Consider the following 17,069-nt stretch of genomic DNA (forward strand, 5'->3'; position numbering starts at 1 on the left):
GGAACAGGGCAAACCAAACTACAAAAGCCAATTCTTACACTGGGAAGGAAACAAGCTTCCGGGGACCGGTTTCTGGCATTACAGCCGTCTTCGGCCCGGCTTGCTTGAATCCTGATGGTGCAATGAGCAAGGGACTCATGTCTGAGTATACCCTTCCACGCTTAGGGTGGACAAAATTATTTACAACAAGGGGTGGTGAGGGACAGAGTCTCTGAATTAAGCAGAATACTCTCATCTGCCGAATAAAATCTTGAATATCTGAACTGCGGGTGTCCTGTTGTCTTCAAAAATCGTTTGAAGTGTTTTGGATATATTTACGAGCTGGCTGGCAGCTATTGCAGGACCGCCCGTGACAGCCTGACCCCTTTACCAGCAGTAGTGGAGCATATATATATATATATATATATATATATATATATATATATATATATATATATATATATATATATATATATATATATATATATATATATATATATATATATATATTCTGTTGTGTACTAGTCTAGTCTGGACATTTGTATTGCGCACATATCACATCCAAGGGAGTCTCATGGCGCATGCAGACAGTCCTGAAAAAGGAGATGAGCCATAAATTAGATCTAGCAGAAAAGCCAGGTTTTCAGTTTTTTTCGAAAGTTCATATGTTCTACGATAGTACGAAGACTCAGAGGTAGTTTGTTCGAAAGGGATGGTGCCATAAAAGAAAAGGCACGACCACCATTTCTGGCAGTTTGAACTCTGAGAGGTGTGAGCAGTAACTTAGTGCTCGATCTCAGCTGTCTGCCAGCCATATACCATGTAAGTTTTTGGGTCCAATATTTTGGTCCCCGTCCATACAGGTATTTGTGAACCAGACATAAGGTCTTAAAAATGATCCTTTTTTATTTTACAGTGAGCCAGTGTAAGATTTTCAGACACGGCAATGAAGGAGATCTTCGGGGCAGGCCTAAGACCAGACGAGCAGCCGTATTTTGTAAAACCTGCAGTTTCCTGATATGGCACTCGTTTATGGCAAGGAGAAGTGAATTGCCATTGTCTAGTCTATTTACAATCAGGCTCTGAACCAGAGTTTGACGTGCTTCAGCTGGTATCCATTTAAAGACCCTGCGTAGACTCCGCATAATTCCGAAGCAGGTGCCCACAGTATGGTTAACTTGGTCCTTCATGGATAACTTGTTATCCATGCGGAAACCTAAATTGCGGACTGATTCCTTTGGGACAGGACACTCCCCCAGTTCAGAAGTCCACCAGTCCTGGGTCCAATACTCACTCGCTCTCCCAAATAACATGACCTCAGACTTACTGCCATTAAGCTGAAGGTGGTTTTGGCCCATCCAGTTTTTTACCTCTACTATACAGTTTCTAAAACGCCTTTTTGTCTCATTTGCGTCAGGGCCAAGTGTGACTAGTATTTGCGTGTCATCCGCGTACGACAGCACGTCAAAACCGCATGCCCTGATCACTTTGGCCAGGGGGGCCATGTAAACATTAAAAAGCGAGGGGCTCAAAATAGAGCCCTGAGGCACACCTCTTATGACGGGCCGAGTACTGGCCAAGGTTTTATCTACTTGTACTGTAGTCGTCCGGTTGGTCAAGTAACTGACAAACCATCTCAATACCTGCTCTCTGACACCACACTCCCACAGCCTTCTGATTAAGATCTGGTGGGAGATGGTGTCAAAGGCGGCCGACAGATCTAAAAGGACAAGAATAGAAGATTGACGTTTGTCCAAGGCAAGCCTCGTATTGTCAGCAACCTCGATCAGTGCTGTTTCCGTGCTGTGGGCAGCGCGGAAACCTGACTGTGATGGATCAAGTAGGTCATTCGTCTCCAAGTAGTTAACCAGTTGTTCATTTACAAATGCTTCCAACACTTTCCCTGAATATGGCAACAAGGAGATGGGACGATAGTTTAAAAAAGCATTTGCATCTGTGCCAGGTGTTTTTGATATAGGTCTAACTCTTGCCGCCTTCCAGATTTTGGGAACCTCGCTTCTTTCAAGGATTTATTTAAAAGGCTAGAAAAACAATCCACTAGCGCTGGGGCAAGGATGGCAAATAGTTTAGAAGTTAATGTATCATTGGGGGAGCCTGATTTAATTTTCCGCCCTACTAACATGGTTTTTTCATTATCAAACCATTCAAAAGTAGCCCACCTCGAGGAAGATTCGTTTATATATAAAGATTCATTTATATATAAGTCCTGATCTAGATACTGAATGGATGCAGTGTCCAATCCGAAGGAATTACATATGTTTGTAATTTTATCCTCTAGGAATTTAGAGAGCTCTTCCGTCCATTCTTCAGTATTTGGTGTTAATTGTGGACTTTTAAAGGAAGTAAATTCCTTTAAGATATGGTGAAGCTCCTTAGAAGAGTTCTCAGCATTGATTATCCGTTCAGCTAAATGCGTTCTCTTAACCGTTCTGATTTCCCTCATATATTTAGTGTGTAGAGTTTGATAAGTTCTACGTTCATTTAAGTTTTTACTTTACCGCCAAGTTTTCTCGGCATTTCTTGTCAAGGGCTTAAGATCTTTTAATTGGTCTGTAAACCGGGGTGAAAATTTCTCCCTGCATTTGACCATTCGTAAAGGGGCGATCTTGTCCAGTGCCCTGCCGACGGCTGACTCCAGATGAATAGCTGCTGAGTTAACATTTGCCTTCAGGTCTATTTGATCTATCTGAAAATTATCAGAAAAGGCGGCAAGTGTAATCTTTTTCATGTTTCTGCATGCTTTTTTGTCTTTATTACTAGTCGTTTCCAGTATGCAGTTATTTATAGCGAATTTCACCAAGTAGTGGTCAGTCCACAATAATGGGGTAGGGGGGACCGTCCAGATATTAGGAGAATTAGTAAATAGGAGATCCAGCGTGTGGCCAGCTTGGTGGGTGGGACCCGTAATCTTTTGATTCAGATTAAGGGTACTCCTAGAAGAGATTAGTTTTTCTGTCTCTACATCTGACTGGTCATCAGCGTGATAATTAAAATCACCAAGTAACAAAAAACTATCCGCAGTCAGTACATGAGAGGCTATAGTTTCTAATAAGGTATTGGCAAAATCTCCTTTATTACCCGGGGGTCGATACAACAATGCCCCTTTCCACACCTCTTTTCCCAGGCCATTCACTCTAAAAACTATGATCTCTGACTCGTTAACCACGATGCTTTCTATAATATGAACATTCATATTCTCCTTTGCTGCTATCAATACTCCTCCACCCCTTCCCCCTATTCTATCAGACCTAACTATAGCATACTGCTGAGGGAAAGCTATATGAAGGTCGAGAATTAGCATGCTCATGCAGCCATGTCTCAGATATGAAGCACAGATCAGGATTTTCAGAGTCAAGAAGGCTCCATATCTCCAGGGCGTGCCTTAGAATAGATCTCGCATTGAAATATACAGCCGTACATTTCGCCTGTGCTGGGCTAATGGAAACGGTCTGAGCTTCACCCCTCTCAGTCCGCCTCTCCACTGATGGCTCTATGTAAAAAAAACACAAGGGGCCTTCCGAATATCGGCTAATAATGCCTCTGATGCCACAATAAGGGGAGAGTTTAAATCTAAAAGTTCTTCCCGTGCGTACCGGATGAGAGGTGATGTAGTAGCAGCCATTTTCGAAGGGTAATAATGACCGGGGAAGGGGACCCACCTGCTGCGCGCGTCCGCGGCTTCCTCCCAGCTAAGTAGGGAAGGGGGCCGGATCAGCTAGAGCGCTGACAGTCACTTCCGTGTTAGATTCAAGCGGAAGGGAGTATATTGCCTATGCGACCCTCCGCAACAAACGGCATGCGCGGCGGCGGACCGGGGTCTAGGCAAGGTAATACACTTGCTAGATCAGTGGCATGAACACTATTTTAAGATACATTCACAAAAACGTTGCGGCGCAACTAAAATTTATACAAACATAGGAGTTTTAAAAATTCAGTGCACAATTCAACTCTGAGCACAAAAGTAGCATAAATTCAAAATCGCCCACTGGGAGATAGTCAGCCTTTCCAAAAACGGCTCGCCCTCTCAATCAGGGTGCCGCTGCGCGCGTCCGCGCCTTCCTCCCAGCTAAGTAGGGAAGGGGGCCGGATCAGCTAGAGCGCTGACAGTCACTTCCGTGTTAGATTCAATACTATATTGCCTTTGCTAGTACCAGAGCAATAGGAGCTGTACCCTCCCTTCTGTTTAATGTTTTCTGTCACAGCAAATATATTCAGCATCAACTGAAGGGCCCCCTTCTGACCCTGACGACCAGTCATGCCGTGTACGTCATCTGAATGTTCAGACAGTTTCACCCGAAGTAGCCCTGGTTCATCTTATGCGTCTGCTGTGTATCTTATCCTTGCACCATTATTCACATATCGTGGATCCACTTAAGGGCCTCTCACATGCCCTAATCCACAGGCATGTTGAATTACCCCGTTATGTCAACAGAGGCTCACATTGTGCTGTGATGAATTCTCAATGTGCACTGTACTTTTTCGTGGTCCCCCACAAACTCTTGGTGATCTAAAATCCGACAGTACGACCGAGCATGCGCATGTCGCTGCTTAACTAGAGAAAGTCAATATCCCCTCACTTACTTTTCACAGTGCTTAGTAATGGTGTTGCTCCTATGTAACCTCAGTTCCGTGACCAGTGTGTGAGTTAAGATGTGACACTATTCTATATGTGAATCATACTGCCCCCTCCACCCCACTTTATTTACTTTAAGGGTCTATTTCCAGATTTGCAGTTATTCGAGCGTTTGAGAATCATTTGCAGTCTGTCCCTTTTGGAATGTGGGTCCCTTGCAACATGTGACCATGAGTCATTTGATTTCTGTATGATTCTGAGCCTAAGACTTCCAATGAAAACTAAGTTAAAATATTTCGAACCCCAAAACTATTAAAGAAGGATGCACAGCATGTGAATCTGTAAAACAAACTGTGAACCAGTAGCTGTGTATGCACGTTCTTCCATCGTTAGAAATGCAACCTACCTGCCCATTCCTTTTTTTCTTCTACCACATTTATTATTTATTAGATTGGTATTCTATGCACAGTTTGGAAGAAATAAATGTTACCTGTAATCATGGTAATCTTCATTGTGCTCCTTCTTTGCTGTGGTAGTAGTACGTTAATGTCATAATTTAAGCTCTGGTAAGTTGCTGCCCATCTGGCCCAATTTCCTTAATTTGTTTTATGTTTTTGGCTTGTCATTTTGATAAAATGATATTTGTTTCGTTTTTCATTAGTAGTTTGTATTGGTTTATTTACAGATTTGTGAATGAAAATGCAGATTACGTCACTGTAGCCTGAACTAAAGTTTTCATATAATGTTTTCTTGCACCAATAAATGTTCTGCCTTACGATCATCGCGGTCACCCTCTTTTTTTTGGACTGATCATGCTGCCCATCCCCAATTCTGACATTAAAGTGCATGCTGCTTATCTTTGCTGTACATGCATACTCTTTGTTAGTAAGCCTGTAAGTCACAGCTCTATGCAGCATACGAGCGATAGACACATTGGCCATTGGTTCTTTGAAGGTTAATTGGTAGAGGAAATGTTCACTGTATAGATTTTAAGCCTTGCACAGCCCTTCTTGCTTTTATTCCTTTTCCTTTGATTGTTTAAAAATGTACTTACTTTCCCCCTCTTCTTTAGTTAAACATTCGTTTTCCACATAATTAGACCTACAACTTTTAGGGGAACCTCTGTTTTTGCTTAATCAGTAAGACGCATGAACGTAGACTTAATTCAGTGTGTGCTCGAGTCTCGTCAGTAATTGTATGCTGAATTATACCTACTGCTGTTGGCCACATTCCATTCATATTGGTGTGCTTACTTAAGCATAGCCTACAAACAGTATGTTTTCTTCCCCTAAACATTCTAGACTCGGAGGAGGAGGAGGAAGAGGAGGTTGATGATGCAGAAGAAAGGCAGCAGAGCCCCGAGGTACCAGCTGATGATGCTGGAGCATATTATGATGCTCCCGGGAGGTAAAAACTCAAGACTTTCATATGGATTAAAAGCTACGATTTTGTGTTGTGTAAGCAGTGGAATTGCTGTACCTGGATGTTATGATATTGTCTTTTGTCTTTGCTACTAGGACTTGAAATTGTGTGCACACTTTAAGAGTGTTTTTGGTTATGCCATTTGAACACTATCATCCTCTTTTGTCCAGCTCCAATGACCCAGATGAGCAGTTAGAGGAACCGATCGCAGAGGTGGAACCGGAGCCTGAACCTGAGCCAGAACAGGACCCTGAGCCTGAACCCCAGGAGGAAAAGTCTGAACCAGAACTGGAGGAGCAGGCCCCGGAGGAGGAGGTCATGGAGAAGAGCCCAGGTCCTGTGCCTGTCCAGCCAGCTCCTACCACGCAAGAAGAATCTCGGGTAAACCACAACTATCTACTTTTATTTCAGATTTTGAAAACCAATTTCAGTTACAGTAAATTAGCAAATTCTAACCCAGTACTCATGCTTGTACACGACACCAGGTAACCTACTTTTAAGAGGGCATAGAACACTTTTACTTGATGCAAAGATTCAAGAGGAGGCGAAGAGACTTTTTATTCTACTCCTCCACCGTTGTTGGATCTTCATTGTTCATAAACCATGAATACCTCTTCCTGTGATGAGGGGAGAGAAATAAAGGGCCAGAGAAATCCTGCAACATTTTATACAGAGTCTATGAACCTTGCTTATGTTAAGATAACATGTTCCGCATGTAGCCGCAGATTTCTTACCTTAGAATTATCCCCAGCGTCAGACTGTGTCTGAAATTTTTCCGTGAGTCCCCCTGTGCACCGGTTGTTGGCTCCGCTTGCTGGTGTTTTCCACGCAGGAAGTGACATACGCGGTACCTCTAGGCACCACATCAGCGTGCTGACGGCACCTCTTTTCTTTCCGAGCCAGTCCGCGCCAATCTGAAGAAGAGCTACCCCCATGTCACTTTTTGAGTGACTGGGGATTTTTGAGACGGTCTCCTTTTGTGGCAGGGATGTCCACAAGGAAGGCTGGTTTCAAGCCCTGTGGCATTCTCTGGTGCCTCGAGCGTGATTACGACGCCAAGACTTGCCTTGGTTGTGTTGCCAAGCACCCTGAATCCGTGAGGAGAGGTTGCAGAAGCTCCTTGCTGTGCGACGTGCAACACTGCGAAGGTCTCGATCCCCGTCGAAAGGAAGGTCCCAGGATCGGTCGCGGAACCACTCCAAAAGATTGTTGAAGTCGTCTGGACGTTTGGGTAAGTCCCACAAACTGAAAAAGAACAAGAAGTCGTAGAGGCCTTTGACTTCGCCCAGTCAGTCATCCAACGAGACGAGGGAACATCTGCATTCGAGGCCTGGGTCCGCGGTTGAGCATAACCCATATTTGGGCAGCCGTCCCTGCTGGCATGCCCTCTGACCCTGCTTGTTTAGTAGGTGACCCTACTGGGCTTCTGCTAGCTGGTTCACACCCTGCGCCAGTTGGTCCCTTCTGTTCCATGGACGGATACATAGCAGTGTCAGTCGAGACATCTGCACCATTGCTGACGTTCCCTGTGTCCACTAGCGGCACAGTCCGCATACTCACTCATCTCAAACTCTGACACTGAGTCAGATGGGTGTCGTCCGATGCTGGCTGGAAACATTCTCCCAGGCCGGAGCATGTGCCCTAGTCCTATGGGCTAGTACTTGGGGATGATTGGGAGAGGTCACTGGACCCTGATAAATACCAGGACCTAGATGTCGCAGAGAACAACTGGTGTGAGGATCTGGCGGATGCCAGTGATCTGCACATCTGCCAGATACTGGCTTGGTCTCCCCTTCCACCATGGCTACAGAGGAGGGAGCCTCATTCGCAGTGGTGTTGAGGAGGGCGGCCGAGGTCCTGGACCTTCTGTTGCCCTCTGTGGCTGTCAAGACTGTCTTGATGGCGGTGTTTCACCCGTTACCTTCTCTAAACCGCTTTTCCCATTGAATGAAGCCTGCTTGGATGTCTTACTCTGGGCCTAGTCCAAGCCCTGCACAAAGGCACTTGTGAATAGGTCAATTGCCCACCATTCGGCATGCTGCCCTGAAGAGCTTGGCTCTCAAAGCCCCAACTACCAGAGTCAATCCTGGTGCGCTCCCTACCACTCGGCAGGACAGGGAACCCAAGAGGCTGGATACCATGGGAAAGAGGTTTTCTTCCACCAGCCTGGCACTGCGGTTGGTGAACACCACGTCGCTTTTTCCACTCATCTTGGGGCCTGGTTGCGCAGGTGCTGCTTATAGTCTCAGAGGAGGCTCGAGCCCTATTATCCCAAGCTATTGCTGATGGGAGAGACGCAGCCGAGTTCGCAATACGCTGTGAGCCGGATACAGCGACTCACTAGGCAGAGCGATTTCATCGCAGGTGGCGCTTAGGCGACTTAGTCAAAGGGAAATCCCTGGGTGTATATTATGACAAATGCGAATTGCGTTATTCAATTAGATTCTATTCAATCATGCACATTATTCATCTACACCACTCAAGAACAAGGTAAGTAAACCATATAAGTAGAATTAGATTTCCACACTAAAAGTGAACGTTCAAAATCTTTTATTTTTGTTCTAAAACGTGAAGATTCCTCTTCATACAAACATATGTTAAAATGTCAAAGAAAAGTTTTTGAAGAAATACTTAAAACAGCACTTTATAAGTCAAATACCATAAGGTTACATCGACAGTTAATCACAAATCATCACATACTTTAAAAACATCACCATATCACATTCATTGAATTTATATGACAAAAATTGAAGAATAAAAAGAGCAAATAATCAATACAAGTACAAAACAAAATACTATTAAATCCTTTTCACAAAACGCCCTACCACTGTGGCCTTAAGATTCTCCCGCCACTGTTTATCTAGATCCAATGGTCTTTCTTTTATATAGGTGCTGCAGAGAACAGTAACAGTAATATACGGATATCTGTTGCTTCCTTGACCTTATTTGGATTCTAACACTTTTTAAAAAATGCGTCGACGCGTTTCGGTGTTATATCCCTTGATGTTGGAACACCTTCATCAGAACATGCCGTCTCTTTGGGGTCACCGGCTTCTAGACTTATTGTTAAAAATCTCCTGTGGGTGTTATAGGAATCTCCCAGGGAGAGCTGCCGTCGGGGAAACCTCCTCCTGGCGATCACTGCTGTTTAGTGTTTTGATATACCTCGCAGTATACAAGGTCTCTCCCTTGTCTTAGTCTGGTAGGCATGGATCCTCTTCTCTCTTTGGTTTATAAAACTATCTTCATAGAGATTAAAATGTTCTCATGAACGGGCATATGTCTGAAGCTCTTGGCTTGGGAACTGGATATGTTCTGCTCAGAATTTCCGTATCGCCTCTGCCACGTTCTTCTCCTTCTGTCTGGCTTAGGCGACACCTGGTCGAGAACCACTGGCTTTTCAGGGGATGTCCGAGCCTCACTCATGGACATGCCCTTCTACAGCTCCCGTTGCTTCGGAGACAAGGTAGACTTGGCTTTTGAGAGTTTAAAGAACAGCAGGGCTACAGCCAGGTCCTTGGTCCTTTCCATGGCCCCTTTCCCACCTCAGTCTGCTTTTTGCTCCTTTCATGGCCATGAAGGTGTTTGCAGCCGTATCTCTACCCGCCCAGCCGCCATCGTCTGCAGGCGATCCAGCCCTTGTGTAACTGAGGACGCGATACCCACAGACCTAATTGGCCAGGTAGCCAGAGGGTGGGCAAGTCCACCCTCAGACCTCTGCCAGCCGCAGCCTCCAAGCCTCTTTAGTTTGGCCTCCAACTACAATGGTCGTCAGGTGTGAGGTAGGATACGCCATCACCTGCACCACTGTAGGCCAATAACATTCGACCACTGGGTTCTCCATATTGTCCAAAGGAGCAATTACCTCTCCTTTGTGACATTCCCTCCACAGAGGCCACCCACTTGCGACAGGTTGACGGAGCACCACATCTCATAACTCCACCACGAAGTGGCAGCTCTCTTGGCTAAGGAAGCTATAGAGAGGGTTCCGGCATCAGAAGTAGGTAGTAGGTAGTGGGTAGTGGTTATTTCTGCTACTTTCTAGTACCGAAGGACTGATGCCGTTGTCCTATCCTAGACCTGAGCACCCTCGATTCTTTGATTAAAAAAGGAGAAATTAAAGATGCTCCCTCTAATTCGGTCTGCCCTGGACTCAGTAGACTGGATGGTAGTGTTGGACTTGCAGGATACCGGAGGTTCACGGTAGGCCATGAGCATTTTCAGTTTACCATGCTCCTCTTTGGCGTTACAAGCGCCCCTCTGGTGTTCAGCAAGGTAATGCCAGTGGTCGCAACTTATCTATGCGGATCAGGGGTGCCAGACTTATCCGGATCAGGGGTGCCAGACTTATCCTATCTCGACGACTGGCTGTCAAAGGCGGGCTCGCCCCAGGCGGTCGTCTTCCACCTCCAGCTTACAATAGACCCCCTGCACTCACTGGGATCATGCACATTCATAGTGAAGTCACACCTGCTCCCTTTAAGATGCTCCATTTTCAGATGCTCCCTTTCATTGGGGCTATTCTGGCCACAGTGCAGTTTCGGGTTTATAATCCTGAGCGGCAAGTCCAGGAAACTCTGGCTCTGATACTGATGTTTCAGCCTCAATCCTGGATTTCGTTGGGACCGACTCTGAGGCTGATGGGCCACATGGCCTCCTGCATCCTGCTTGTGAGGCATACCTGCTGTCATATGTTGGCTCTGCAGTGTGATATGAAGTTCCAGTGAGTACAGCATCAGGGAAACATCTGAGACATGGTCCAGATCTCGGACGGCACTGCAACGGATCTGCAGTGGTGGCTGATGAACAGCGATTGGGTCAGAGACAGACACCTCTCCCTTCCCCAACCAGATCTGATGTAGTGACGCACGCCACTCCTGGGCTGGGGCGGCCATCTGGGAGAGGTGGAGATCAAAGGACTCTGGTCTCTGGTGGATTCTGGACTCCAATTCAACCTGTTGGAGCTCCAAGCTATCCGGTTTGTATTGAAAGCCTGTCAACCCTCCATCAAGGGAAGGCTAGTACAGGTGTTTATTGACAACAGCACCACCATGTGGTACTGCAGCAAACCGGGTTGAATGGGGTCGTAGACCAACTGTGAAGATACCCTGCGTCTCTGGACGTGGCTGGAACGTCCGGGCATTTCTCTGGTGGTTCAAAATCTGGTGTGCTCTCTGAATTTCAGAACGAACTAACTCATACTCCGATGCCTAGTGGATAACGAGTGGCTTCTCCAACCACAGGTGGTTCATGGCCTCTTTCAACAGTGGGGAGAGCCTTGGTGCGTTCTCGGTGGTGGCGAACAGATTTAACAATGTCATCAATTCTGCATGCTGGAGTTTTCAAGGCGGCTCTTGCTCGGAGGTGCTTTTCATCTTGAGTGGAGCTCCTTCTTCCTGTATGCCTTTCTGCCAGTACCACACCTGCCCAAAGTTCTCAAGAGGATCAGGAACTGCTGGGCTGAAGTCATACTTGTGACTCCGGAGTGGGCTCAGAGTTTGGTATCATGAGCTGTTGAGCAAGTCCATCAGTCTTCAGATCAGGCTGTCCCGTTGTGAGGATCTTCTGTCACAGCAGCAGGGGAGGGCTCTCCACCTGAACCTGTCAACACTCTGCCTTCATGCGTGGAGATTGAACAGCGACTGTTGACAACTTTTGACCTTCTGCCCGAAGACTTTAATGTTATTTTGGCGGCCAGGCAGCCCTCCACCAAGACTGCAAATGCCTGCCTTTGTAGCAAGTTTGTGGCATGGTGTACAGACAACCAGGTTGATCCTTTACCCGCACACCTTTCCCAAGTGCTTTTGTTTATTCTTACCCTGGCCCCGGAGGGCTCTGCATTGGGCACGTTGAATGGTATGTTCGAGGCATATGAGCTGCAGATACACTTTTGCATTAGATCACCACCTGGTGTTGGGCTCGGATGATTGCATGTTCTTGTAGTCTTGGAAGAAGTCTTTTGTAGTCACGAGATAGGTGACTCCTCCCTTGGACGATCGTGCGCATGGGCATCGACTCCATCCTTAGATTGTTTTTTTCCACCACTGGGTTTGGATGAACTTTTTCCGCTCCGCCTCGAATATCGACTAACATCGTTTCGACTCCATCAGCTCAATTCCGGCCAACACCTCATGGAAAGGACGCCATTTAAGAAATGCCCCGAGTGTGGAGCAAAGTTTCCACACAGTGACCACCACGAGGTCTGCAACCTGTGCTTTTTTTTTTGGGGAGTTTTTTTATATAGCGCGAACTAGAACCGAACCGAATCAGTTATCAGAGCGCTTTACATAGCACCAGTTACATTACATGAGGACACACTATCATTTTTTTATTTTTTTATTTTTTTTTAGGCACGGGGAGATTAAGTGATTTGCCCAGAATCACAGGGGGTTATTGGCGTCGTTACCGAGACTCGAACCCAGATCCTCAGGTCCGAGGTCGAGCGCCTTAGCCCAACCCCTCTTATCGCCAGAACACAACGAATCCAGCTGTACAGCCTGCGTGTCCTTTCGATCCACGAAAACCATCCGAGATCGGAGGGCCCGTCGACGCGACATGCAGAGATCCGCTCTGGAACCGGTAGACATCTTCGACGAGGAGGTTCCACTCCTTCCCGCAGAAGATTCCGATCTCCAAATCGTATCAGAGGCAGATGACTTCATACCATCGGGTCAGCGTGTGAGTACTACTGCCCCTGCACCACACACAGCACCCAGATCGAAGGCAAAGGGCAAGACTCCGCGTCCAAGGCCCAGTCGCGACCGAAAAACCACTTCGAAAGCCCCGCCATCGAGCCCGGCTCCGAAGAAAGCAGTTACGCCTTCCGGTAGCTCTTTACCAAGCAAGCCGCATGTGCCGATCCCAACAGCTCCCTCGGCACCGAAACCGAAAGAAGTCTCGGCTCCAAGACCGACTTCGAAAGACAAAGGTGTGAAGCCAGCGTCCGACGCCTCGAAGCCGACGAGACCAGCTTCCACTTCAAAGACATCGTCTTCGGTACCGAAACCAACAAGGCCCTCGAAACAACCTACGACACCGAAACAACACCTTCGGTGATGAAAACTACGCCAAAGGACAATGTAACACCTCCTAAGGCGAAAGATCAGCAGCAACCTCGTCCGGAACCGAAAAAATCGGCGCCAACAAAGGTTCCACAAGGAGAAGAACTTTTCCAACGAGATGCTCTGCGAAAGAAGATCTACATTTACTCCAAAACAGGTGCTGTATCCACTATACCACACAAGAGGAAGGCAGATACAACACACACACCTGTAGTACTTGCCAAGAAGGAGTACTCTGCCACATCTCCTATGCACCTTTCTTCTCCTATACTTCCTTCTCCTTCATCCCCTGTTCCTCTTAACATTTCACTACAGATTTCTCCTCCACCTTCTCCTACTCTGTTTTCACACTCACCTCAAAACGATGAGGAGTATAGCCTAGGGAGAGTGATAGACCCAGATGAGCATTTCCCATACCCTTTAGATGATCCAGACTGGGAGTACCCAAACCCAAGGGATGTACCTGATATTCCTGACCCACAGTCATACCCATCAAAACCTTCTCCCCAGAAGATAACATTGTTTTTGGGCACCTATTGAACAGAGCTGCCATTTACCATGGGGTCACTATGCACTCTGAGGCAGAGGATTTTCTATCAGACACATTTGAACAATCGCAAAGGTCTGTTCAAATTCTTCCTATGATTAAAGGGGTCATCAAACATGCTCCAGAGGTATTTAAAGACCCTGTACGTACTAGGATCCTAAACCCTAGAATTGAGAAAAAATATAGGCCTGCACCTGCCGATCCAGCCTACATTAAAGGAGAACTACCATTTAGATTTACTAGTTATATCAAATGCTAGGAAAAGGGCAAACTCACAAACTTTAGGTGAAGCACCACCACCTGACAAAGAATCTAAAGTCATAGATGCCTCAGGCAAAAGAACAGTGGCGCAAGCTACTAACATATGGCGTATAGCTAACACACAAGCCCTCCTTTCAAGATATGACAGGGCTCATTATGATCAGTTAGAGAAACTATTAGTACATCTACCTGACCAATATAAAACACAGGCAAACGACCTTATACAAGAAGGCAAGCTAATTTCCAATGCCTCAATCAAGTGTGCACTTGATGTGGCAGACACTGCGTCTAGAGCTGTGAACACTAGTGTTCTACTTAGAAGACATGTGTGGCTACGCATTTCAGGATTTAAACAGGAAGTGCAAACTACCATTTTAAATCAACCATTTAATAAAAATCGATTGTTTAGACCAGAGGTAGACACAGCACTTGAAAAGATGAAGAAGGATACAGAGACTGCCAAATCTATGGGCGCTTTACAGTCCACACAAGCTAAAAGTTCCTTTTGTCGCTCCTTCTACAGAGGAGGCTCCAAACAGACTGGAGCAGACAATACAACTTCCTTCAAATCTAACACACAAACATCCTCTAACAAAGGTTATTTTAGAGGAGGATATAAAGGAAACCACAACAAAGGAAGAGGTCTGGCCAACAACTAACATCGAACCTCTTCCACCACAAAACAGTGACTTTCCTCTGCTTCCCCAACAGCATTCCACTCCTGTGGGGGTCAGATTAACACAGTTCCTACCTGTCTGGAATTCCATTACAACAGACAAGTGGGTAAGTCAAATTATCCAGTATGGCTACTGCCTCGAACTTACAGCAACCCCTCCATACATACCACCCAAGCAGCGTCCAATGTCTGCAGAACATCTTACTCTGCTCAAACAAGAATTCCTGTCACTTCTTCAAAAGGACGCAATAGAAATAGTTCCTTTACAACATCCAAAGAACAGGGGTTTACTCGCTGTATTTTCTAATATCCAAGAAGGTTGGGACACTAAGACCAATTCTCGACCTCAGGGCCCTCAATCATTACATACAATCAGATCATTTTCATATGATCACTTTACAACAAGTGCTTCCACTGCTGCCACAAGGCGATTTCCTTACAACACTAGATTTAAAGGACGCCTACTTCTACATTCCGATACATCCTGCTCACATGAAGTGTCTAAGGTTTGTACTGGAAGGACAACATTATCAATTCAAAGTCCTTCCATTCGGAGTTACAACAGCACCAAGAGTATTCACAAAGTGCCTACCAGTAGTAGCAGCACATCTCGGGAGACAACAAATACATGTCTTCCCTTATCTAGACGATTGGCTCATAAAAGCCAAGTCATTCAATCAGTGTGTTCAACACACACATCAGACAATTCAAACATTGCACGACTTAGGGTTTACAATAAACTACACCAAGTCGCACCTGCAACCCTCTCATACACATCAGTATCTTGGGGCTACAATAAACCCGTCAACAGCTCTAGCGTATCTCAGTCCAGCAAGGATACAGAGCATTCAGGCCTTAGTTACAAGCTTCCAACATCAACACTCTCTCCAAGCCAGAGTGTTCATGAGACTAATAGGCATGATGGCATCTTGCATCTTCATAGTACCATATGCAAGACTGCAGATGCGTCCGTTACAGCAATGTCTAGCACAACAGTGGAACCATGCTCAAGGGCAACTAACAGACCTGGTGTTGGTAGACAGCCGCACACATCGCTCTCTGCAGTGGTGGAACACCAAAAATTTGACAAAGGGACGGCCGTTCCTCGAACCTGTTCCGCAAATAGTGCTCACAGCAGATGGATCTCTCACAGGATGGGGAGCCCATCTCCTACATCATACAACTCAAGGACAATGGAACATTCAACAGAAATTGTTCCATATCAAGCATCTAGAGCTGCTAGCAATATTCTTAGCACTCAAAACAGTACAAGTACAAAACAAAGCTGTATTAATCCGGACGGACATCATGACAGCTATGTATTATATACAAAAACAGGGGGGGACACACTCTACAACTGTGCCGGCTTGCACAGAGCATTTGGAGATGGGCCATTCCACAAAATATATATCTGGTAGCAGAGCACCTTCCAGGAGTTCACAATCAGATAGCAGATCTGTTGAGTCTGCAGACACAACACATTCACAAATGGGAACTGTGAGAGTGCCATCTTTCTTGCCTTGGTATGCCCCCACTTTTTTTTGAACTGCTGATATACTTTGACTGAGTGTGCCCTCGGTCCCTGCCAATCAGGTACCCAGGGCCTGTGTTCCCTCCCTACAAAGAAAAGCTATGCTGAAACAAAATACCCAATTGGCGTCTCTGGCCCCTGTCAGCCCCTAGTAAATGGTACCCAGGGCATGGTGACCAGAGAAGACCCCTGAGGGCTGCAGCACTTATTGTGCCACCCTCAGGGGCCCTGTACCGTGGCTCCCACACACTGCCCTTGCAGGCTGAGTGCCTAAGTACAAAACTAAAGCAAGAGTCGACATGGCACACATCCCTGTGTGCCATGCCCACAGAACCCACTGCCCTGGCATACTTCAGTCACCCCTCTAGCTGGGTGCCCTATGCCAGAGGTGAGGGCCCAGGTGCATGAGCCTGTGCCCCTACAGTACCCAGGGACATTCCTGGGCACTGTAAGTGCAGTGTTGCCATGTAAGAGTATATGGTGCTGGGAGGTTGTCCTTCACGAACTCCACAGCTCCATAATGGCTTCACTGAAGACTGATAAGTTTGGTACCAAACTTCTCAGCACATTAAACCCGCACTGATGCCAGTGTGGGATTTAATGTAAAATGCACGAGAGGGTATTTTAGAGATGCCCTCCAAAAACCCTAACCTACAATCCACGTCTGGGCTGAGTGGCTGCAGAGGCTGCCACACAGCAGACATGTTGCTGGACCCCTGCTCTCCTGGGTCTGCAACAAAGCACATCCTGGGCGAGGTGCTATGTCTCCTCCCCCAGGATGGACAGGGGAAGCTTCAAAGGCATACCGCCTCTGAGAGCTTCTCCAGACCATTTGCTGTACCCAGCAACCAGCCCCCCACAAGTCCTACCCCCACTCTGCCGGGAAGACTGGCGGGAAAAACTAAGTCAGGAAGGAGGGTGTGCCAACCTGTGCCTACTCCACCCCTCAGGTGGAGGAGGCGAGGTGAAGCACGACCCCGGGCTCTGGCCATCTTGTA

General features: G+C 46.5%; 1 protein-coding gene across 4 annotated transcripts in view; it reads left to right on the top strand.

Moving 5' to 3' along the window:
- The window catches only part of G3BP1 (G3BP stress granule assembly factor 1), a 509,287-nt gene that overhangs the window by 239,710 nt on the left and 252,508 nt on the right, over positions 1 to 17,069 (top strand). For all 4 annotated transcript variants that reach the window (XM_078653632.1, XM_078653634.1, XM_078653633.1 and 1 more), the window contains exons 6-7: positions 5,875 to 5,980; positions 6,166 to 6,376. In XM_078653632.1, the coding sequence (XP_078509758.1) occupies positions 5,875 to 5,980; positions 6,166 to 6,376 (317 nt within the window). The remainder of the gene's footprint in view (positions 1 to 5,874; positions 5,981 to 6,165; positions 6,377 to 17,069) is intronic.

This window comes from Lissotriton helveticus, chromosome 7, assembly GCF_964261635.1.
Source record: "Lissotriton helveticus chromosome 7, aLisHel1.1, whole genome shotgun sequence".
NCBI classification, from domain to species: domain Eukaryota; kingdom Metazoa; phylum Chordata; class Amphibia; order Caudata; family Salamandridae; genus Lissotriton; species Lissotriton helveticus.